At 37.1% G+C, this 24,673-nt stretch overlaps 1 protein-coding gene across 5 annotated transcripts in view; it reads left to right on the top strand.

Moving 5' to 3' along the window:
* Nucleotides 1-24,673, top strand: part of CCSER1 (coiled-coil serine rich protein 1) — a 629,908-nt gene that overhangs the window by 486,755 nt on the left and 118,480 nt on the right. For 2 of the 5 annotated variants that reach the window (XM_042049678.1, XM_042049682.1), the window contains exon 10: nt 12,869-12,914. The exons of 2 other annotated variants lie outside the window; for them this stretch is intronic. In XM_042049678.1, coding sequence (XP_041905612.1) covers nt 12,869-12,914 — 46 coding nt within the window. Of the gene's footprint in view, nt 1-12,868; nt 12,915-15,197; nt 23,265-24,673 lie in introns of those variants that run through there. One more of the 5 variants, XM_042049680.1, reaches the window with a different exon arrangement.

Genomic DNA, 24,673 nt, shown 5'->3' with positions numbered 1-24,673 from the left:
AAGAAATCTTGAAACATTGAAAGGTCAAGGTGACTCTCATCAGTGATACAGAAAACAAACAGATGTTGCTCTTGTTTTTGTGGTACTTCTGAAAGCTGCTATGGTATCAAATCCTGTGTCTATGTAAATGTGTAACTAACACTACCCTCACAAAAGACCCCTTGTAACTTCTTGCCTTGTCATTCAGGTTTGAATCCTACTGTGTTTAATAACCTCCTTTCCAATAGTTGTTATTTTTTCCCATATCTAATCTCCTCTGTTTTGTAGTGGTTATCCCTGTGATTTGGGAAGTTATGAAATTTCAGTTAGAAGGCTCGACCCAGCTTGAATGTACCTCTAGCTGCGCAGACTTCTAATCAAATGAGAATTGCAAAGATCCCCAAACCTAAACCCAAAATGTCTGCAGCATTTTGGAGTTCAAAGTGGAAACATCATCTGCCTTATTTTCAGTTATGTTTCAACCTACATTTATTAGTAGTTATTTCCACACAGCATAATCTGTAAGCTGCAGCTGAGATCTTGACTTGGCATTGTTACTGATTCTAAGAAGAGAGCAGACTCTTAGGCCATCATCTCCTCCCAGGTTTTTCCATTTCTTCTGTTTCCTCATTTTTGTCCCCATCTATAGTTTTCTCTTGTTTTATGCTTCATTGATAAATCTACTTAGTAAAATAGATAGTCTTTTTTTCTTCATAGCCTACTGTCCATTCAGGAAAAAGCTGGAATTTATTATTGCATGTACGCTACCAGCAAATCTGATGATAGTAGTGAATTTTAATATATTAAATGCTAAAAAGACTTTTCCATTTTGGGACTGCATAAAAATATTAATTCAATTGCAAAGTGTGGGAAGGAAGAAGTGTTTTGTACCGAATTAGGTTTTGTTGTGCCACACATGATTTGTGTGAAGCATGCAGCATGGTATTCTTAGGAAAATATGCATTAATGAGATATCAGGGCATCTGACAAGCAACAGAGGCAAGGGACTGAGTTGTGTTCAGAATGTTTTAATGTAGTTACAAGGCATTCACTTGTTTTGAAAATGCTTTTGTATAAGAGGTTGGAAAAAATAATGTTCAGCTGATTATTTCTAGATAAATATTGGGGAAGGGACAAGCTTAAATGGAATAGAGAGTGTGTGTCTGAAAGGTGTGCCAGCCCTCACACTGAAAGTAGTACAAAATCAAGTAGGAACAGAAAAACAGTAATAGCACCACACAGGTTGGTAACAGAGTAATGCCCTGCAGTTGTGTTGTGGGTTCGGGGTTTGTTTAGCAATAAGTTCCTTAAACAGCTAAGATGCTATTGAAACACTATGCTAAAATGCTTCTGTAAAAAGCTGATGGGTAGCCTTATATTATATAGAATCATAGAATGGTTTGGGTTGGAAGGGACCTTTTAAGGTCATCTAGTCCAATTCTGTGCAATGAGTAGGAACATCTTCAACAGGATCTGGTTGCTCAGAACCCCATCCAACCTAGTCAAGAATGTTTCCAAGGGTGGGACATGCACCACTTCTTTGGGCAACTTGTGCCAGTGTTTTACCACTGTCATTGTAAAAAAACTTCTTCCTTGTATCTAACCCTAACTGACCTTCCTTGAGTTTAAAAACATTACCCCTGGTCCTATTGCAGCAGGCCCTGCTGGGATCTGTCCCGATCTTTCTTCCAGGCCCTCCTTTGGTACTGGAAGGCTGCATAAGGTCTCCCTGGAGCCTTCTCTTCTCCAGGCTTGAACAATCCCAACTCTCTGAGCCTTTCCTCACAGGAGAGGTGCTCCATCCCTCTGATTGTGTCTGTGACCCTCCTCTGGACCCGATCCATCAGGTCCATGTCCTTCCTGTGCTGGGACCCCAGAGCTGGCTGCAGCACTGCAGGTGGGGTCTCACCAGAGCAGAGCAGAGGGACAGAATCCCCTCCCTCCCCTGCTGCCCACACTGCTTTGGATGCAACCCAGGTTGTGTTTGGCTCTCTGGGCTGTGAGTGCAGATGGCTGGGATATGTCCAGCCTCTCATCCACCAACATTCCCAAGTCCTTCTTGGCAGGGCTGTTCTGGATCTGTTCATCCCCTGGGATGAAACCGGAGATTGTCTTGACCCAGGTGCAGGACCTAACACTTGGTCTTGTTAAAGTGGGATCCCATGGGCCCACTTCTCAAGCTTGCCCAGATCTCTGTGGATGGTATCCTCTCCTTCAGGCACATCAAACACACCACTCAGCTTGGTGTCCTCTGCAAACCTGCTGGGGTGCACTTGATCCCACAGTCCAGGCCTTTGATGAAGATATTAAACAGTATTGGTCCCAGTTGACCCTTGAGGCGTGCCACTCATCACTGATCTGCATCTGGACTTGCCAAAAAAGGTGAAATACTGTATTTCTCAGGTGAACATAGGTCAAATTAACTCATATATATGTTAAACTACATGAAAACAAAGACAAGAAGCAGTTAGCAAAGCTAAATCTAAAGCAAACTTTTGTGATTGGCCATCTGTTCAACAAAGAATCATTTTTTATTGTATCAATTCAAAAGCTCAGATGCTGAAAAAGTGGCTCAAAGCATGAGCACATTAATCAGACTGTGGTTTAGGTATGGGAATCATAAAAATTTTTGTGATTTTAATTTTTCTGCTGGGATTTTTATAATTATTGTTATTTGTAAGATTTAACTGGCAAGACACTCCCATCTACATATTCTGGAAACAAAAAATTATTTTCTTTTTAAAGGAAAAGAGTAGTCAGAAAAGATAACTGTCTTGGGGAGCTGAGAAATTAAGACATTTACTACCAGGCAGTTGGAAATTAAATTCTGAGGGCTTGTCATACTGCTTGTAAAAGAAAAATCGAAATGAGATGTATCCAGAATCATGTCCCTTTTCTTGCGTAGGATGTGTTTTATTTATATTTTAATTTGGTTTTGAAAAGAAGCTGAATCAACAGATTGAAAAAAAAGAAGTCTTGTGTTTGAAGGTGATACAAATTAACATACATCTCAGCAATAAAATCTTTCTCAGTTTGCTTCAGCTTTGGGCATAAGAGAAGAACTTTTATCCAATTTTTTTTTTTTTTTTTCTACTGGGTAAGGATGATAATGTTCCCTGCTTCCTTGCCTTTCTCAGCCCCACACCCCTGCAGCAGTGTTTTGTTGTAATGTGAGCATTTACCGGTTAGGTCCAGGAGTCCTGACATGGGGGACATCAAACATTGATCAGTGGCAATTGTTTTTATAATGACTGTGATTGTTCATCTTCTAATAACCATTCCATTTCTTTCTCGCCAATCAGTCACCTTTTTTTGTGTGTATAATAATATGAATTCTTTTATTTACAGGTATTTTTTTAACTATAATCCTTACTTTCATAATTGAGCCATCAAATTGGTTTAATGCCTCATGTTATTTGTATTAATGAGTTATTGGTGTTAGCTGCTTATATTATTTGTTACAAATAACTTTTAAATTAATGGAATTAAGCAGGAGATTTGCAGTTATTCTACCTCGTGGATTGTGAGTACCTGCCTTCATGTGGACAACTAATTGATACAGAGAACACTCTATACTGTATTTCAGCTTACACATGAATATACTTTGGGATTCGAAAGACTTCCAGTGACTTTTGGTCAGACCTGTAACGTAATCACATTGAAACTGGCACTGGTAATCACACTCATGGTGATTTGTACAAGCTTCATATTCACCCCTTAAAAATAGGAAAATGAGTTTGATTTGCAGGGGTATTTCCAACAGTGACAATTACAGGAAATAGTATACAGAACTGTGGAAGTATTTATATAATGTGGCAAAGCAAACACTGAAGGTCTGCAGGTCTGCATCTGCAGTTTCTAGGCATGTGAATAGATTTGCAGCTTGCAAGAGGGAGAAAAATCCAAATTTCAAACATTGCTGTCATGTTTTAACCCGAGCCAGCAACCACACGGCCACTCACCCACTCCCTCACCAGTGGGATCGAGGAGAGAATCAGAAGGACAAAAGATAGAAAGCTCATGGGTTGAGATAAAGACAGTTTAACAGGTAAAGCAAAAGCCACACATGCAAGCAGAGCAAAGCAAGGAATTCATTCACTCTATCCCATGGGCAGGAAGGTGTTCAGCCATCCCCAGGAGAGCAGAGCCCTGTCATGTGTAACAGTGATTTGGGAAGACAAATGCCATCACTCCAAATATCCTCCACTTCCTTCTTCTTCCTCCTGCTTTATATCCTGAGCATGACTTCATAGGATATGGAATATCCCTTTGGTCAGTTTGGGTCATCTCTCTTTTATGGGTCTCCTTCCAACTTCCCATGCACCCCCAAATTCCCTGCCAGCATGGCAGGATGAGAAGCAGAAAAGGTCTTGGCTCTGTGTGAGCCCTGCTCAGCAATAACAAAAACATCTCTATGTTACCAACCCTGTGTTCAGCACAAATCCAAAACACAGCCCCATACCAGCCCCTGGGGAGAAAATTAACTCTACTCCAGCCAAAACCAGCACAGTTTTTACGTTACTGTATATTTCTTTTCAGCATTAACATTTTTTTTTATGAAACCACAGAGGGATTTTTTTTAGAAATAAATGAGCTCTAGTGAAAATGTGAGCTGAGCTGAAAAGGTAGCTGTGAATGTGTGCTTCAGCATTACGTTCTGGTTAAATTAAAATTGGAATATGAATCCCTAGGCATTTAGTTAAGCTTTGTACAAACATTTACTGCAGCATTATGTTCTGATCTAGATACAATCATCCAATGGTCTCTGCCCTTAACTCTATTGAATTTTTAATTTAGGGGTGGTTAAGTCAAAATTCATTGTTGACAAGGGGCTTTGAGCAGGAAGACTATGTGAGAAAGGTCTCTTCCAACTAGAATGGTGTGGGTTGTGTAATAATCCATCAGTAGGATGTGCATACATCTATACCATATGTATTTTTGATGTGGTTCTTGAATGTTCTGTAGGCACTTCTAATACATATGTATATATCTGAAGATAGTTGTATGGCAAAAACAACAATAGCTAAAAATGAGATGTGAAAAGAATTAACTTCACAAACAGAATCCTTTGTCTTTTTGCCTCCCTTTGAATCTAGTGAAGAAAGTTTCCTATGGTTTATGCAGCGAGTAACTTAGTGCTAAATAAGAGCAGTCTTCAAAAAAACCGACCTGGCCCCGTGTCGCCTTGTCTCAGAATCAGTGTGTCTACTCCTGGAGAATATCAGATTCACCCACAGGCATTGCTTCCAGGTACATTGTTCACATAAGGAATGACATCCACTCCACCTGGAAAGGTAACGTGCACTGAGAGGCAGTGAGGTACCCAGGACTCCTTAAGCCATCTAGAGCCCTGTACTAAACACAGATCAGCAAAAAGTGTTTTTCTGATATGAAATAAGTTTAAATGTTGGGGAGTTTTATTCTTTTGCGACACACTGTCTAATGTATGTGGCAATTTGTAGCATAGAAGGTCTCTAATTGTCCTTAAAATAGATGCCAAATTGACTTGCTATATAATGCAATGAATTACTTTGTTGTGTTTGTTGTTTTTAAAGAGATCCTTTATGTTTTGCCAAACAGTAGCTGAACTTCACTTTGCAGAGTTGGGTATCATAGCTATGAACCAGGTACAAGACAAAAAGTGGCCATTAGTGAAAAACTTAGTTCGGGTAAGAGGACCTCAATACATGGGATCAGCCTGGATTAGACTGTCAGCAGAATGGTGGCTTTTGGCAGGAGCAAAGGGCTTAGAAGAATGAGAAAAGGGGTAGAAGGTGACTAAGTACTGAGGCTGCCCAGCAACTTCAGTCTGAATTTCCCATGCACAGCCCTAAAATAGGAACACTTTTACTGAAATGTATGCAGAGAATATGCTTTAAATGAAAGACATCATAGGCAGTAGTGCCTAAGAGACCTGAAAAATCAGGTTCACAAAAAAATGAGCAAAGCATGGTGGCTTTAAAATGATTTGTATAGAACTGAAGGCAGGGCAGCAAAATTCAAGTTCCCTTAAGTCAAGTCTCCCAAAAGGAGAATCAGGAGATAAGTGAGTAAGAAATTAATGTAACATGACATCTATAGTGTGAATGAGATGTCTGCAAATGAGTTAGTATTTTCCTATTTACTTCTTTTATTATGTTTACAGAAAGTTTTCTTTAAATGTAAGAACAGTATTTCAGCGGATGTTGGGACATCCAGGGATCCACAATTTATTAGAAATTCCTACCTTAGGAACTTGAGCAGGTTTTTGTTTCTCATGAGGCAGTGCAAGGAAACATTCAGTTAAAAGGGAAGCTGTCTGTACAGAAACATTCCTTGAATTATCCATTTGAAACGTGTATCCTATCACTATCACATGAGGGACTGTAAGTACCCAGAAAGACTGTTATTGCCTTGACTGATTGTATCTGGATCTAAGGTAGTATGTGTAGTTTGGCCTTATGAGATGGCAATTCAAACTCTGGTGTGAAAGTGTATTTTAGGATACTTCACTTAAATGTGGAAGCAGATTGCTGAAAAGTGCATGTAAATGTTGATTCAGAGTTGAAAATGTGCCAAGAGACTGCTAGTAAAATATTTACTGATAACTTTAAGATGGAAATATGTCTTCCTTATTGAGCTATAAGTTCAGTTTGGATTGTGTTTCAAGGAGGAACATATTTGTATTAATATATCTGTAGTCTGTGGAGCAACATTTGCTCTTGGGGATATTTTCTTTTAGTAATTTTGTTCATGCCTGGCATAGCTTTCAAAGAAATGAAAATAAATGTGTGTGATTATGTGCGATCATCTTCAATTGCATATTCATTTAAATATTTTGGTATTGTATGAAGGCCTTTTGTTATTTTAGGCCACCACAGAAACAAAACATTTTTGTTGTTGTTTCTTTGTTAAAGGTAAAGCACATTGCGATCTGAAATCTAATAAAGGAAGAAGACACAAATGATAAGCAGTTTTTCATCAGAGGGAATGTAAAGACTGAATGCTGGCCATTATTAAAGTTGGGTAATGCTATAGAAGAGATTAAGTTGTAAACAATTGCTTCTGAAAAATAATGGGAGAGGGTGTGCTTGCCTGAGGTTTTTTTAGCGTTTTCTAATCCTATCTTTCTAAAAGGAAAAAGAGTTCCTGTTCTGTTTGAGTTTGGCTGTAAAGTGTTGGTGCTCCTCTTTAATATTACTGCTTTGACTCTGATTTTTCATTTATTTTTATGCAGATGGTTTACCTTCCAGAGTCTCAAGGTCTTCCCCTCTCTGTATTCAACTTGTCAAAATGAGCCTGAAGGATGGATGGTTTCTACATAAGTAGAAGTGGTCTCAGCACTTAAAATTTTAAATGGGAATTTTTAAAAATAAAATTCTAAATGGGATTTTTTTTAAAATAAAATATAAATGGGATTGTTTTTTTAAATTACTAAAAGGTAGTGTATGAATTTCAGGTAGAAAACAGGGCAAAGCTAAGCTAGCTGACATAGTCCCATTGAATCAGCTCACACAAAAAATAGGTCGTGACAAAAAGCAAATTTTTCTATCAAGACAGTAAACATCTTGAAATGAAATTGAGTGCAGGTTGAGTGTTGTACAGTAAAATCCAGTGATCAAGAAGGTGTTCATGAGTAAGTTTGTTGCACCAAAACTGAAACTTTGAAGAAAGAACCTGAGGTTTGGTAGAAGTCTGCATCTTTTAGAATCTGGTGGCACCATATCTGAAGACATGCTAATGTCATTACATTGAATTAACTTACATATAGAAAACCTTTTAAGAGTGGTATTGCATTGGAAAAGTAGTAGATCCAAGGCAGCCTTTCCTGAACTCAGTCCTGAGCTCAGAGTAGCAGCACACTACTTTGTGTATCACTTCATTGATAGACTCATCTGGTGAAGTGCTGTGTATACAAGTGAAAGCCATCACACCAAAGCACATCGAACCATTTTAGTATTTACTCTCTTTATGAAAGAAACATACTCTGCTCTTACAGGAGAATGTGGGAGTGATATAGCAAGTCTTTCTGTCTCTAGGAAATCTTACAGTGGTATTTTGCCATCATGTACTAATGTGGAATTACCTTTCTGAACACTTGTGAGATCAGTTGAACTTTTTTTTTATGTGGTAAGAACTAAGACTTCACTACGGCCTGTCTGCTAAGACTGTGGGGTTTTTTTCTTAGTAGTGTTCTGAAACATTCTGTGGTATTGCCGTAATTTCTGTGATGAGAAACAAGGGATAAGTTCATGTTAAAAGTACTGTGTGCTAGGGAAACTTCTAGGGAAAATGAGTTACCCTCTTTTAAAACATAACATGAGGCTGGGATGGTTTAGAGGTTTTGGGTTGTTTGGGGCAGATGTCTCTTTTTTTTTTCTTAATCTGCCTTTTAAGCATGTAGCAGGTGGGTTTGTGCTCTAAGGGAATAGACGGCATTTATTGGAAAAACATTCATTTGATGGGTAGCGAGCTCTTCTATTTATTTCTGGCATTGATTGGTCTGTTGTCAATACACATCTTCATGGAGATTTCTCATAGCAAGTGACAAAAAGAGAACAGCAGTATTTGTGTAGTTATGCTGCAGAGGGGATATTTAGCTGTATTGATTTGATTGTTTCATATATTTCAATACTCAGATTTTCAAGTTGCTCAAGGTGAACCCAGAGGACTTCAGTCACTATATTTAGTTAATAACAGGTGAAATCCTAACTTAAGGGTTCATAGAGATGTAGGAAACATACACAATTGGTAAAGTATTTTTAGTGAAAAGCTTCCTTTGAACAGCAAACTAATACATACTTGGATGTTTTGTTTTGTTGAACAGGTGGAATGATGAGCCCTTTTCATTTGGATTTCCTTGCTGCTGTTGTCCCAGAATAGCTACAGTCATAAATATTTAGACTGGTTGGTGGTTTTAGTCATTACTTTGAGAAGCTGACAGTAACTGGTTTTGTTCAACGTGAGGATGTGAGGAACAAAACAGCAGTGGGAACTAAATGCCATATTCCCTTGCAGAGTTCATTGGAGTTTTCAGTGAATACTTAACTGTGACTTCTGACAGAAACTGTGTCATACTCTCACCTTGACAAGTTTAAAAATTGATAGTGTTTTCAAAAAGAACTGAGTTTTGTAATGTTCTGATTGCATTTCTGAAAGCTAAGTGAAAAGAAATTAGAAATGACTGATTGAAGGAATGTAAATGGAACAACTGTGTATCTGCTTGTCTGGTGCATAAAATCCACATTCATTTTAGGGCTGTCTTGGGTAATCAAACATTCCTGCATTAACAATGAGGGGATGCTGCAGATATGTTATATGAAGGCAGAAAAGATAAAATAAAAGCCTCCCTTACTTGTCCCTTGTGAGGAACAGAGACTGTAGCACTGAATTACATGGCACAGGAATATATAGAAAAATTAGTCTGTGCCCTTCTTTCACTGGGAACATGGAAATCTATCCTAAGCATGAGTTAATTAGCTGGTTCATGCTTAGTTCAGCATGTGATGCTATGAAAAATATTAAATAAATTAATCTGATTGCATATAGTACTTAAACCTTAAGCCACCCTGGCCCTCCCAGTCCAGCAAGCACTTCAGATTGAAATCTCAATATATTTGTGACAACGGCTATAGGATGTAGGCCAGAATCAAGAACTGAGCTGGTGTATTTTCTTGTCATACTGAGTTCATGTGCAAAGCAGTCCTAAAAACAGCCCTCATTGGCCTTCGGCATAGGCCAGGTGTTATAAATGAGGCATCCTGACACTTTTAGAAGCTTCCAGATCTTGATGGATTCCTGAGCTCCAGCTTGTCAGGTACTAATACCTGTTCTCTCCTCACATGTATATTCAAAAATGCCTTTAAAGTGCTTGAAAGTCAGTGTCATTTGAGAGATGCTGTTGTGTATTTGATCTCTTAGTTAAAATTGCAGAGCAAAAAGGTGGGGAAGGGTTCACCAGTTAGAACTTCAGATGAGTGTGCTAACTTTTGTAAGCCATTAACTTAGTAACTACAAGGTAACTAGTCATCTACAATGCCTCTACATTATTGGTAACGTTATCTTTGTTTAAGGCTCTACATTTCTATGAATCACAGGACTCAGAAAACTTAGTGTAGTATTTACCCCTGAAACTGTCATGGAAGCCTAGACACTTTTAGGATTAAGTGCTACACCACTCAGAGAGGACAGAAAAAGAGTTATAAGTGATTGAAACTGTTGAACTGCCATGAGTTCTAGCAGGGCCTGAATTTTCTACGGAGAATGTCTGAAACCTAAATTAGTTTTTAAAAAACACTCTTTATTATTGGGCCAGATGATACTGGAGGAAAACATGTATTTCTGGAGTATGCTCAGAAAAAAATAAAGGTGTATATCCTTTCCCCTGAGAAGGCCAATTACTCTGGAAATCAGAAATGTGAGTAAAATAATGCAGTCAAATCCATTGACTTCTTGCTTTTCAAAGGAGCATTATGTAATTAGTATATATATAATTTGTGTCAGGAGTGATGATAGTAACCAGCAATGAATAATTAAGTTCCCAATTCTTTGGTTGATGGATTCATGTAAGTTGAGGCTGTGTAAAGTTTTTCTTTTTGATTCATGGAGGGTACAATGTAGATGCTGCACATTCAAATTACAGAAAAAAAAACCCTTTTGGCTAAATAAGCAAGCGGTCTTTTAACCATTGTCAGACCAATTTACTTTGTGCTTTTTGTTTTGTGTATATGATTTCACAAATCATTTCAATGTCCTTAAATGATGTTCTGAAAAATTACTTTTAGGAAGTACCTTAATATGAGGTACCACTGTGTACCTCAGCTTTTCTAGCCAGCTGCCTTTAAGCATCCCCGAATAACTTAGAATTGGGAGACTGGGGAGACAGTGGTACTGCCCTTATACAATGTGTTTTCTTCAGTATTTCTAGCTTTGGTTTAGATAAACATTTTTAGCATCTCAAATAACTGTATTTTATTTTCAAAATATTTAAGAAAGTACTGGAAATAATAGGAAAAGCCTTAGCAGCCACTGAAGAACTCATCTTAAGTGCTAAATATACTACTGGATTTGGTACCCAAACAATTTGTCCTTTGGCTACTCTGAGAAATTAGCTGGAAATAAAGATGGGCTTTGACAATGCTGAAATAACTCCCTAAAAAACTGTGGGGCTGGCGGATAGTGCACTTTCAGGGCACTGCCTGCCCTGAAGGAAAGAGCTTTGAGCACACTGCCTGTTTGCATGTTTTCCTGATAAATAGGAGAGCTTATTGCCTTTTCCTAGCAGCCTGAAAACCAGAGATGCAGCCAAGAAAACAAGAGATGCAGCTACTTTTGCTGGCCCAGCACAAGTTAACTGCAGCTTGCTCCCTTGGCTCCTTGTTGCCATGACTGTGACCTCTTACTGCAGTTTCAGGAAGGAATCTTGGCGTGACAAGCTTGGGGTGTAGTGAGACAAAGGGTTTCTGCAGAGCTACCCTGCACTGCATGTGGCCACAGAGTAGCAAGCCATGGTCTCAGTGGCACAGCCATGATATCTAAGTGAAGAATAATCCTAATTATTCTGATTTTCCTTAAAAATGTGGTATGGGAATCAGTGATGTAAAGGTGGGTCTTCTACAGGGCTTTCTAGATATGCATATATATGCTTCACTCATCTTAGACAAAGGAAAATGGAATTTCACAAGACCTGAAAGAGAAAATTATCTCTAAGCACCAATGCCTAGCCCTTTCTAAGTGTCTGGTAAATCAGTTCCCAGCCTTGACTTCAAAAAGATGATGAAAGTCAAAATGGAAGCCAGCATCCACTCAAGTCTCATAAGTTTCAGGTGTTTGATCTTTCTTTTTTAAGATAATACTTCCAATCTAAGTATTACTGTAATTAGTCATCCTTGACTACCCAGTCCAAATGATCTGTATGCCCTTTTATATTGGGAAAGAGGATGCAGTCTTGGACACAAACTCAAAGTGAAGTTCTGATTCATGATCTGGATTCAGAATGAGACAATATAGTTTGTTTTAACAGTGCTTTTCAAATTTTATACATGAGAGTTTACCTAGTCATCTTCTTTCTTGATGTTATTAGTTTGTTTCTCTGGGATTGGTTTGTTGGTTTGGTGGGGAGTGAGCAGGTATGCTGAGGAAGATTGTGGGAATTGGGGATCACACTGGGAAGAGATTTGTCTACAGTTCCTTACTGGTATCACTTGCTTGGTATTTGATTCATGTTTTGTTTACATGCACAGTTAGTATTTCAGAGATGTGTGGTAATTGCTTGCATAATGCACAAAAGATGAAGCACTCTCTCTATTGGAAGAGTGTACTGTGTGTATGGATTGGGGATTTAATAGAGCTGCTTCCTGTCAGCTGGCATAAAACGACCCAGTGAGGACATGTTAAAAATTATGGAGACAAGATGAAGAGGAAGTGGCAGGAACCAAACAGTACTGCGCTTGCTCTCCTTCCTACCTGTTTGAAATGTACCTTCAAACAGTGACAGTATCAGCTGAGACATTGGTGTCATTGAGCCTTCTTATTATTGTGAAGGAATTCATATTAATATATATACTCCATACATTGTCCTTTCCATCAAATTTAATTTTTGACAAGTGTGAGCATGCCTGTCTTATGCTGATACTTTTTTCCTGTCTTCTTTCTTTCTCTCTCTTTTCTCTCCTTTTGGTTCACTGTGTTCACTGACGGGTGGATTACTCATAGAACCTTCTCCACTATAATTTATGTTTATCTGAAAATAGGAACTGCAGTTCTTCAGTAATAATAAACTCCTCTATCTAAACAGTCTCTATTTCAATTCACTGCCTTCATTTTCTTCATGTCCTGTCATTTTTTTCATTTGCTGCTGCTGTTAATCTGACATCCTTTGCTCCAAAAAAAAAATGTGTTTTATTTACAGGGCACAGCATTTGGAAGTGCTCCTGTACCTTCTCGCAGGCAATTATGTGAGTCTCTTAAATTCCGCTCTGTGTTGTAAAGATGACTATGTGTTCATGTGCTGTAGCATGGCATGCCAAACTAGAGTTAATGCCCTGAGGTCAATATTCAACCGCTGGTGTTGTATATTGCCTGTAATGTGTGTGTAGCTAACAGCTTCTATTGACCCCTTCTTTATTTCTTTGTTGGGTTTTGTTTAACACATCATGAAATGGGGCTGTGCTGTGCACTATAGACTTGCAAGAAGGGAAGAAAATACCATAATGACTCAAAGTCTGGAGGGGAATAAGAATGATGTTATCAGTTCACGTGTGCAACATAGTAGAGAGTAGCATTGTTAAAACTGAAGAATCTCTTTTTCCTATTGTTCAAATTAATGTCTCCATTTCACAGACAAAAAAAAATAAATCTGGACCTCAAGAAACAAAGAAATGGAAAATCAAACAATGTGGTGTAAGGCAAACATTACTGAGACCAGTTGTATTCCTTATAGAACTTTCCTTCTAATTAATTTGAAGAACAAGTCCATCTGCTGAGTTGGGGAGAAAGGAGAACTTCTAGAAAGGGATCTCATTCTTTTTTTTTTTCTTAAATCCATTGGAATTATTGACAATGAATAATTTTTCTTTTAAATTTAAATAAATTCCCCTTGTCATCCACCAAAACCCCAAGAAATCACAAACAAAATGTGCTATATATTTTTTAAAAGAAAAAAAAAAAAAGGAGACAGGCTTGCATTCTAATTCCAGATGTTCTCTCTGCTGCATTAACAGTGTTTGTGTGTGAGTGTGTATATTGAACATATAGATCCTCAGAATACCATCAGACTTTGAGATGAGGACTTTCTTACGTTCCTTGAGTTATTTCTGTCTTTCTCCTCCTACCTTGAGTTAATGTCCATCCTAAAGACATTGGTGTCTTCCATATGCATATAATGAGCTACAGCCATGCACTGCATTATTATGATTGCTGTGCACTGCATCACACCGCTGAATGTCAAACAGATTCATTATAATATAACATTACAGGCTTATTCATAAATACAGTGCAGTTTGACTGATGCTTCATTGTTGGCAGTCTTGAAACATGTTGCTTGCGTAAATTCACTGGTGCTGCTCTTGTGTATTCCTAGGAAAACATATGGCGTTTGTCTATGAGTGTGGGTCTTGCAAAAGTAACAAAAAATATGGTCTGTGTATGACTGTCCTTTCTTTTGTGCAATTATCTAAGACGTTCCTATCTGGGTATTCCTGGGTATATCTAAGGGAGGAAAAAAGTGCCAAGATGTAACAACCTTCATGAAATATAATTGTGCTCCTATTACAGTTATTTAAGGTATGGTGGAAAGAATTAATATTCTCATTGTGTCCTTCAGAAAAACAATGCTGAAGTTATTTTTCATCCATTATGTATGTCACTTAGCAGTCTGCTGAAATGAAAATTTAAATTTCTGGCTGGCTTACTCACATTTAAATTAGTCCTGCTACTGATTTATATGATTAATAACCTCAGTGAAGACTTTGGAAACACACTGAAACAGTAACATGCTTTAACATGCTTAGTTATAAATAACCAGCATGTTCACTGTTGACAACTTCCTTCCTTGTATGGAGCTCCTGTTTGAGGTGAATGATGAAGTGTCGCTGAATGAAGTGTCTGGGATTTGAACATAAGGGAAGGTGTGGGAAGCGCAGAAAATGTTTTATCTGGCAAAGATGGGTTAAAATTTGTGTAACAAAATGAAGATGCAGAGCTCTGAAATACACAGAGTAGTGGATAAATGGTTGGGTTAAATATGTGGATGTGTAGGCTGGAAGAAGTGGTCAGAATTTCCACTCTCTCTTGATGAAATAAAAGTAAACATTGCTGAAAGGGTGAGTTGTGAGAAGTAAGTTTAAAGCAGCGTATATAGAATGTGTCAATGGCTTAACTGTGAAGCAAAAGGAAGCAAAGAACCCCACGTAAATAAGGGAACTCATAATATTCAGGTGAATTATTTCAGCCAGCTGTTTCCTTTGGTTATGTGTTCTGGTTGGCAAAGATTATGTGGAACAACGAATGCGTTGGGGTGAAGTTCTAACAGGAAGCTAAAATTAGAGCTTGAACATCCTGAGCTTGTCTTCTAGTCATTGGGGATAACTGCTCTGGTCCTTGCAAAGCACTGGATGTTATTGTTCATGTACCAAAATGGGAAACGAGGATGTGTGGTAATCCAGAGCAGCAGTGCTACTGAATGAGTGTCATGTCCTATTACACAGAAACTGAAAGGTAGCAGGAATCTTTTCTTCCAGGTGGTGTGACCGGTGATCCTACAGTAACTCTACTGCAATGGAAGAGGCAAGAATAATCTGATCTCAGTTCACGCGAGATGTTTTAGACTACAGGGCACTTGTGGCTGCTTCACCTCCAGAGTGAGCAGGGGGAGCTCAGTGGTGGTGTTGGAAGTCACTGGGAAGTCACCTCAGGGCATCCAAAGCTGTCAAAGACATTGAGTGGTGTCTGTGCCAGTGCTGTGTTATGACATTTCCTCTAGGGGCTCAGGCTCCAGAGGAGCTGCTGGTGAAATGTGGCAAAGCAGTGAGTGGTTGAGACTAAGATGCTGTTTATGAACCATTTTAAAATAAATATCTTCTATTCACGGGACATTTTAACACTCTGGCTATAAACTCTGAGACACTGGGTGTAATGATAGCTAATATATTACAATATGGAAGTTAAGAGTCCTTTCCACAAGATAAAAACGTGCCTTGTGAATTTGAATAAATTGCAACTTTGTTTCTGTTTTACAATAAAGGCACCACCAGGAGTGGGAAAAAAAGAAATGGACAATTCAAACTAACAAAAAATATGAGAGCATCTGTAATTAGCGACAAAATAAGATCCAAGGACAGAGGATAAACTGAATGGGGAGTCCAAGGTCAATATAGATGTCATTAGAAGTCTAATGATAGCTGTATGACAGAGCTTTGGTCATTGGAGTACTGCTGACCTAAAGGCAAAACACAGATTTACAAAATACAGTTATGACTAAATAAAATGTTGTATCAAAACAGAATGCAGCTGCAGATTTTTTGGCAGAATTGCACTATAATTGCCTTAGGGAGAAGAGAGCACTCATGTTTTCTCCTGTCGCTTGTTCATCACATGGAGTGGAAGCACAAAGTGAAATACATGAAGTAGGGTAAACGCCACAGTTCTCAAAACACACATGTTCATTGCAAGACTTCCTTCCATCTGCACCCTTGTCCTGCAAAGGTACATGTTAGAGTCAGGGTTGTAGGTTTATATCCTGTGTTAAAGCATAGTGGATCTTGCACCGGATGATGAAGCTTTAACATTTTCCTATCTGTGGTCCTTTTTTGTAAGGACTTTATTCCAAATATTTTTCCTTATTTGACCTGAAATGTCCTCAAACTGAAAGTAATTACTAATTGAATGTGATAGTGGTAGGTAGTAGGTTTTTAAAGAATATATTATAATTTACATGTAATTTGGGAAATGAAAAATGCTTACCAGTTTTGATTAGCACTCTTTAGAAGAAGAAATCAATGGGAAAAAATATCACAGAAAGAGCCTTGCTCTAATAGATGTTCCTGAAACAGAGTGGGAAGGCAACAAAAATCAATACATTTATGTGGTACCTGACAATCAACTGCACAGACAGAAAAAAAAATGGATCAGATGCTTGAAATAGCTGTATAATATCCAAAGAATTTTGTACCATCTAGTGATAAGGAAAGCGCCAGAATAGAATGCAGCTAAACTAACCTTCTAGGCTTGGAATTTCATACAATGAAAAATTAAAAATAAACCAATCTAATATCGAAATTAAGGGATTCTTAGTTGGTTCATAAATGGCACTTTAATGTTGCAATCTCACAAAGTTTAATTACTTGGGACAAATATAAACATGTCAGATTTTTAAATTGTGGTGATTTTAATTACAGCAGAAAATATGTAGAACTGAAATGATGAGAGTTAAGTTCCTAGTGTAGACAACTGTATGTGTCGACTGTAAGTTTTGCAAAGCGCTGGAAAGCTTCCTTGGTCAAACAAAAAGACAAAACAAAAGACAAGACAAAATAAGATAAAATGCTGAGAAGTTAACTATTTTTTTGATTCATGGTGCATTGCAGAGGAAGAAAGATTTTTCAATGGAGTGGTTTTCTGATAAAGAGTAAAACCCAAGGTGGTTGTGGTAAATGTATGAGTTGTGAATGAAAAGATTTAAGATGATTTATTTCAGAATTTTAGCGAAATTCATAGTGAATAGGCTAGCATACTAGTGAAAATAGAGTCTCTTAGGAAAAACTACTGGCAGTCATTTTCTTGTAGACTTGATCAAAATTTATGGAGCTGTGATGTAAATAGTAGTTTGGATAAAAGGATGCTTTATAAAAGCATATTAAAAATACCTGCATGTTTGTAAAGTCATAGCGTGGTAATAAAGGTTTATCTATCAGAATTCTCTTCTATGTAGGTTAAAAATTGTAAGCATAGGAAAATAGGTCAGTGTATTTTGAGATTTATGAGGAGGTTTTACCCTCACAGAAGGGTGCAAAGCTCTCCTTCCAACCATGGGCCAGATGTGAGTTCTCCAGACTGAACATCTGACTAAGAAAATGCTGTAGAACATTAAGTTCAGATATATGCAGCTAGGATGTCCACAGATTCCATTGCTGTTTGGCTAGAGCATAGAACTGTATCTGACTAATTGTAAAAAAACTTCCAGTCAGGTTTTAATGGAAGTAATTCACTTTCAAGAAAATTAAACAACAGTATTAGAAATAAATTATGTAAATAGTAATAATCCTTAGTATCTATTGGTTTGGTTTTGGCTCATAATTCTTTATTGCACTGTTTGAAAAAAACGCCTGATCTGACAGTCAACTGCTAAATTCGATTTAAAAATTCATCAGAAAATTATCTATTTAACTGAATAAGCTTTTCATCAGGTTTTTTAACTCAGTAATATGTTCTTGGTGATTTAGGCTTACTGTAATGTAATCAAAAGTTATAGCCCTATTAACTCCACTGAATGTAAGATCATACTCTGCTTTGGCAAAATGAGAAAATATATATTCTGAGAATTGTTTTATTAATATATTATTATTTTTAAGTCTTTAATTTGTGGGAGAGAATTCTAATTCTTTTAACAGCAGCTTCTGCTTTCATTCCTGTTTCCATGGAAACAAACATTAGCACAATGAAAATTTTTAAAAAGTGATTATTTTAAAACATTGACGACTGGAGATTTCATTTAGCAAATTTGGAACCCACTCATAAAAATCATAGAACTTACATAGAAGATGTAAAATAGAAATAGGAAGTTTTTATGTGATGGCTTAACATGTGGTTTTTATTTGCCTTTGTTTCTTCATTCCATGATTGAAAAGAAGGATTATTTTGTTATTCATCGGTTCATGCTTGATGAGGGAGAGTAGAATTTATTGGACTGCAATGTACAGTGGTGCATTAAAAGCCAGTTTGGTTTTCATACTTCATCTGACTATGGAAAAAGAAAACAAATACGTTGTTGTTGTCTTTCTGTGGCATTCTTGGCTGTCTTATCACTGAACATGCAAAAAATACCATAGTCATAATTTGATTAAAAATCAGATACTGTGTCCTCTTTAAATAGAATAGCCCTTAAAAAAATTAGTTTTTCATCTTCCAAATAAATAGTCTATCAGGGCGAGACTCACTAAATTCAGGCATAATCACTTCTTCTTGTCATGCTTTGAATTCATGGACTTGATTACACCTCAATCAAGGAAAAGTAGAGTATGGAAGCCATGAGCTTGAAGAATTGTTTTCTGGTTTTTGTCTTTGCTTTTGCTACCATTTATAGTGTGTAAAAATGAGATGCATTGTTTTGCACTTATTTTGAAAGTTGAAAGATGGAAACTGAGGTAATCTATTGAAATTAGGTAGGCTCTTGCTGAATAAATTTTAAACCACTAGGAGATTCTAAAAAGAAAACATTCTCTGGGCTTCTTGAGCTGCCTCAAGTTCCTGTAATTGAATGTTTCTGAAAATTTTCCCTTCAAAACCTCTATAAAATATCGTTCATTAGTAAAAATGTATTTTGAAGTAATTTTTGTATGAAACCCTTTAATATTTTGGGGGTTTGTAAACTCTCTCTTCCCATGAAAATTAGCAGAAATGGCAGTTTCTAACAGATGACGTTTACATGCTAAGGGGTTTTTTTTTCATTTTTATTAGTAATTTCTGTGGTTGCCCTGTTTGTGGTCAATACAAAATGGAAGAAAGTCTGTAGGATCTCTTCCCCTCTAGGATCTCAGAGAAAAATATGTAATTAAAATAACTCCTTTCCTGAAGACTGAAATTACAGAAATTCATTAAACTTGTCCATGAACAGGGAATTGACAATTCCTTATCTCTAGTGCTGGAATTTGTGTCTGTCACCAACAGAAGGCAGTGAAGGATAATGTCCAGAAACCCCTTCCAGCCAAGGCTTCTCTGACTCTCTAATTTGGGAAGCACTTCTGTGGATGGAAAGAAGGGAAAAAAGGCGCAGTCTCTGAAGCTGCATCTTTCTTTCAAGTTTATATTCTGTTTTCCAATTCATGTGCAGTTAATCTAAGAAACTTTAGCTACTAAACCTGGTAATTTATCTTTTTAAGTGGCTAATGATTGCTTTCAAGTTTTCCAAATGAGATTGACTTTTCCAAGTGCTGGTGCATTTTTTAATTCTAAAAATAAGGTTAACACAGTAAATAATTCTTCAATTAAAGTAATATTTAATTTTAGGCCTAACAAAATATTTCTGATTGATCTGATCACTTTAAGTCAGGCATCAAACTGAAGAGTCCCTTATTCGCTTAACTGAATTTTGAGTAATGAAATTGAATCGTCGATAGATCTCCTTCAGGAGTAAACTCAGAGTTTCATTTATTCTGAATAAATTACATCTCAAAGTAATCCTATTTCTGATTAGTCAATTATCTAAAATCTGACAGTGATTTTTTTTTCTTTTTTTTTTTAGATCTATATTTGAACTGCAATGACATATCAGTGTAGCCATATGATAACTTATGCTTTGTCAGTGGAGTAATTTCCATCATTCAGTGCTTCCCCTTTGCCCACTGTAATAGCACTGCTGTTCCTGGACTTTTCCACACACACAGAAAAATCCTTCCCTTTCCCCAATGACCATCTACTGTGCTACAATAATAGTGATATGTACTTTCAGATTGCCTATTGATAAATTTTGTTGTGAAAAATTTTTCCTACTACCTGCTTAGTTGTTCATTTTTTTGTAAATATTCTGTTGATCACATAGTTATCAAATGTTTATATAAGAAAAGAGTCAGGAAAATGAAGAAAAATTACTTGCTTTATGTCATTAATGAGAGTAATAGGGTAGAAGAGTACATAGCAATTCAAAATAAGGCTTCCAGTGAAAGAAACTGATAGAGAAAGGATGTGATAGAATGAATGTGAACAGTGAACATTCATCTCAGAAAATGTGAAACCTGCAGCTAAAAGACTTTCTCAGGACCTTTGAGTGTCGGAGACTTCATGGCTTCAGATACCAGTCTTCTCATTGATGCTGGAGCAGACTTGAGCAAAGCAGTCTCAGGCAGAATTAAAACTAAGGAACATATTTACCCATGTTTTTCTGATTTAGAGTATGTGCAGTCATGAAAAAAAGTTATTCCAAGATGTGAGGAGTTACAAAATCATTTTATGATGACTTACAGGCTAGACACTTGTATTTTAGTTACCTTGGGTGACATTCAGCACTTAAAATTATGGAGACTGCATTTGCTTTTTTGATTAATCATTGTAATGGATAGTGCTTTTCTTTCATATGTAGTCAAATGAAAAACTGTTGTATTCTTTGTTTCGGTCAGTAGTTCTGTCTTCAGAGTATTAATGAAATTTGGGACTGCTGAAGATGGTTATTTAAATTACTGAAAGGCTTAACAGGCAAGTCAGTATTAAAAAGTTCCCAAGCCATTGCCATTAGCTTGCATTAAATGCAGTGGGGAAATTCTGTGGAACTACACTTCCTGCCACACTGTTTGTTGCATATGTGACCAGAGATATCATGAATGTGTTTTGCTTGGCATTGCTACAGATGTGTATAGGCTGAATAATAAACAACGGCATTTGTTATTCTTCTGATACAGCTATTGAACCATTTAACAGTTTTCTGTATTGTATTTAAATCCACTGAATAGATTAAAAAAGCACTGCCTTTAATCAACATAGCATGACTTTTTGTCCCAGATTTCCCTTCTGAGATTTTGCAAGTGTTATTATTGCAATCTCTTTTGCATTTTATTAGTAGTGGAAAAAGCAAACCAACAGACATTTTGCTTCAGATGGTTAAAGAGAGTTAAATGTTGGAGTAAAAATATTCACCATTTCCCTGTGTCATACAAGCATGTATGAATGCACCCTTTTGCTGTTCTCTTCCTCACAGACAAGAGACAGTCTGTACCTTTCTAGAGAGAAGCTACACAAACGATCCACTCTGTTGTTTTCCCATAAACACCATGGATTTTAGCTTTGTAGACCATTAATTAGAATTACTTTTTTTTTAATGTGATGGAGCAAGACATTGCTAATGCTGGAATTATCTATGGGTATTTATCAAGTTCATCCATACAAACTGTAAATACAATTAATGTGGTATGGTTTGCTAAAAATAAACATTTGGCATCATACAGTTTTAAGTAGCATAATATATAATACTTTCAATATCACCTCAATTTATTCCTTGTCCAGTTATTTTTCTAAGAAGATTTGCCTCCTTTTCATCCATTCATTTCTAACATCTGCAAAGTATCTTCTGCTTTGCTTTCATAGAAAATTCAATTCATTATTGTCATTTGGTCATGCTGCTGAAGTTCAAACACACAGGAAAAGAATGAGAGGCTTTTATATGCCTTGTTAGAGTCATCTATTGTTGGGAAATAAATATCTGCTGAATGTTTTCTGGAAACTATTTCAAGCATTTGTTATAAGAAAATACAATAAAAGCAGTATAGAAAACCTCGTTAAGCTTTTCTATAAAGCAATAATAATTTTTACATTCCTTCTCTTCAACATGCTAATAATTGCCTCAGTTTGGTTGTTAGAATAGCGTATTATATGAATTTTGCTTCTTCCAGAATTTTATTTTAAAAATAAGTAATATTGTTGACATTTCCCTGTATATCAGGTCTTTGGGGTTTTAAAAGACTAAAGAAAAGAGATGTAAAAATGAACATAGTAAAAGTGAACTCTACCATAGATAATAAAGATACATGGGGGTTTTATTACTTACTTTAAAATTACATGTTTTGGCAGTGAAAAATCTTATCCTCTGTACTAACAGTATAGCTGAAGAAACCCACTGGTAATTCCCAAGTGGAAAGAATTGTTCAGTTTCCCTTGTGGAGTCTGTCATACCTCTACCACAGTCTCCTGCCAGCTCTCTGGGAATGACTCTGGACCTAGGCTAGCAAACCAGAAAGTAGAAATGCTCCATGACTTTTATTGTGTAAGTCATAAAGGTCCCCTGTCCTTCTCTAGCAAAAGGATGCAGTATGCCATGGTTTTACAGGTAAGAACCATAAGAGTAACAGAGTAACAGAGACCATTATTGGTTAGGCTAGTGAGTATATGCATGAAGTTGGCCTCATGCTAGCATTGACTATTTTACTCATCGGATTATCATCATTACCCCTGGGCTGCTTATATTTAGTTTTTGTATGTAGGCTCAGACATTGAAATTTCGGGATCAGGCACTTAAGGTAACTGAAGCATGACTCCAAACAAGCAAAATGCCATCATGCATGCAGAGGTGTTTGGGAGGCAAGCAGAGGCAGTGGTACAAAGGTGTGATTCACTAGCTAGACACAGAAACAGTCCAGAAGCACGAGTTCATGTCCTTGTGTATTTCTCCCAGGAAGACCAAGGCTGGATCAGCTTGCACTTGTCATGGGTTTATGTACAGAACAATCCCTACTGTTCCAGCGTCACCATGTGTCCCTGCCTGCTTCTGGGCTGTCCTTTGAACACAACCAGTTCTTGCTGGCTGTATTGTATCTCTTATAACATCAAAAATAGTTCCTGGTGTGAAAAGCCTTATTATTCTATTTATTCATAGTGGTTTTTTCAAAAAGAAATAAAAATCTGTGGAGGTTGAGAAAAGAGACAATACTACTGTGGGATCAACTTGCTCTGTACTTGTCAGTAGGCATGGTTTTGTAACACTCACATGCTTACAGTTTGTGTCTGAATTCCACTCCGAGCTAATGCTTTTGTAGATAAAACTTTGACAGAGATGTTCAGTGTGTTGTGATTTTTTTTCACTGGGGCTTGGAGAGATTTTGAAGTTCAAATTTACTTGGGTTTTGGCTAATTTGGCCATGTGCAGATACTTGCTCCTACCTGAATGAATTATAATCAGTATAATATAAGCTATTTCTAATATTCATTAGAAAGGGTTAAGGAGTCTTCCCATGAAAAAAACACAAGTTGAGGCCAAACAGTTTTGGTTTTTTTCTTTCATTTTTTGCTGGTGTCCAGGGCTGGTCTTGAGAAGGCAGAGTTCCCAGGTGATAAGCTCTGAGCTTGCATGGAGATCTCTGTCACTTCGCCTTGTTTGGTTGCCCTCAACTGTGGCATGTATGGTGGTGTCTGCACATGGATGATGGTCTTGCCTACCGGTTTGTGATTGTATTAGTTTTACTTGCAGTCTAGCTGTTAGTTTAGCTTCATTGACTGTGTGAACCCTTTCTTGGGCAATGAGCAGTGAGCATATACTGACTGGATTCACCTAAAGATTTCTGTTGGTCTGTTCACATTCCTTGGCTGGAAAATTTCAAAGAATGACAATTATTTGGACTATACAAAAGATTATAAAGCTGGGCCTGCTTTCACATAACTGTAAACCCCTTTAGTTTTGTCTTTCAGCTGCAGTGATTGTTTGTAAGTTGAAAATTTTATCTAACCTTATGAAACAAGAGCCACTTACGTAAGCTGTTTGAATTAAAACAAAGCCTAGGTATGGCTGTCCTTTAACATAACATGAAAGACAGCTCATAATCCCCCCATTCTTCTTTTGGTCTTCTTTTGTCTCACATGGCAGGAGTTAATGATTCAGGTGTGTGAATAGGAGAAAGTGAGACTTGTCCTGTGTAGGACTAAATGGTTCTGTGTTCTTGGAGCAAGGGTGGAGGTGTTGCTACCCCGTGGCTGTTCTCTTGCCTCAGCACTAACCACACAGCAAGAGGATCAGGGCATTTAGGCACTTCATGTTACAGTGAAGGAGTTTTATTAATTCATAAAACACTTAAAAAACCTTGGAAGATCTCACATCCAGCTGTGAAACTTGCCAGCAAGTTGCAGAGTCAAATGTTCTGTTAGGAGTAACAGAGCTGTTGCTTTCCTGAAAGCTTTGAGGATGCAATAATTTCATTTAGCTGACCAGGTCAAGTATGAGCATGGGTCTCACAATTTGAAAAATTATTTCTCTACTCATCTTTGTGAAGTAGAATCTGTCTTTGGATGCAAAGACAGTATCTTTTATTATTTATTGAGTATGATATTAAATATTATGTTTATGGTACTATAAATACTTCAGAAATTTTTAAATGAATTGTCAAACACAAGACTAAAGCAGGAATCACATCTGGACATTTTACAGTTCACTTTTACTTCAGTGCTAAAATTTAAATGCAATTTGTGCAATAAGTCATATGGAATGAAACAATAATGTGGAAAATACCCTGCAGTATTAATTTGT

The sequence above is a fragment of the Corvus kubaryi genome, unplaced genomic scaffold (genome assembly GCF_017639235.1).
Source record: "Corvus kubaryi isolate FWS band 111438036 unplaced genomic scaffold, C.kubaryi_AGA036_p1.0 71, whole genome shotgun sequence".
NCBI lineage: Eukaryota > Metazoa > Chordata > Aves > Passeriformes > Corvidae > Corvus > Corvus kubaryi.
Note: the sequence above shows the minus strand (reverse complement) of the source record. Positions and strands in the feature narration are given on the sequence as shown.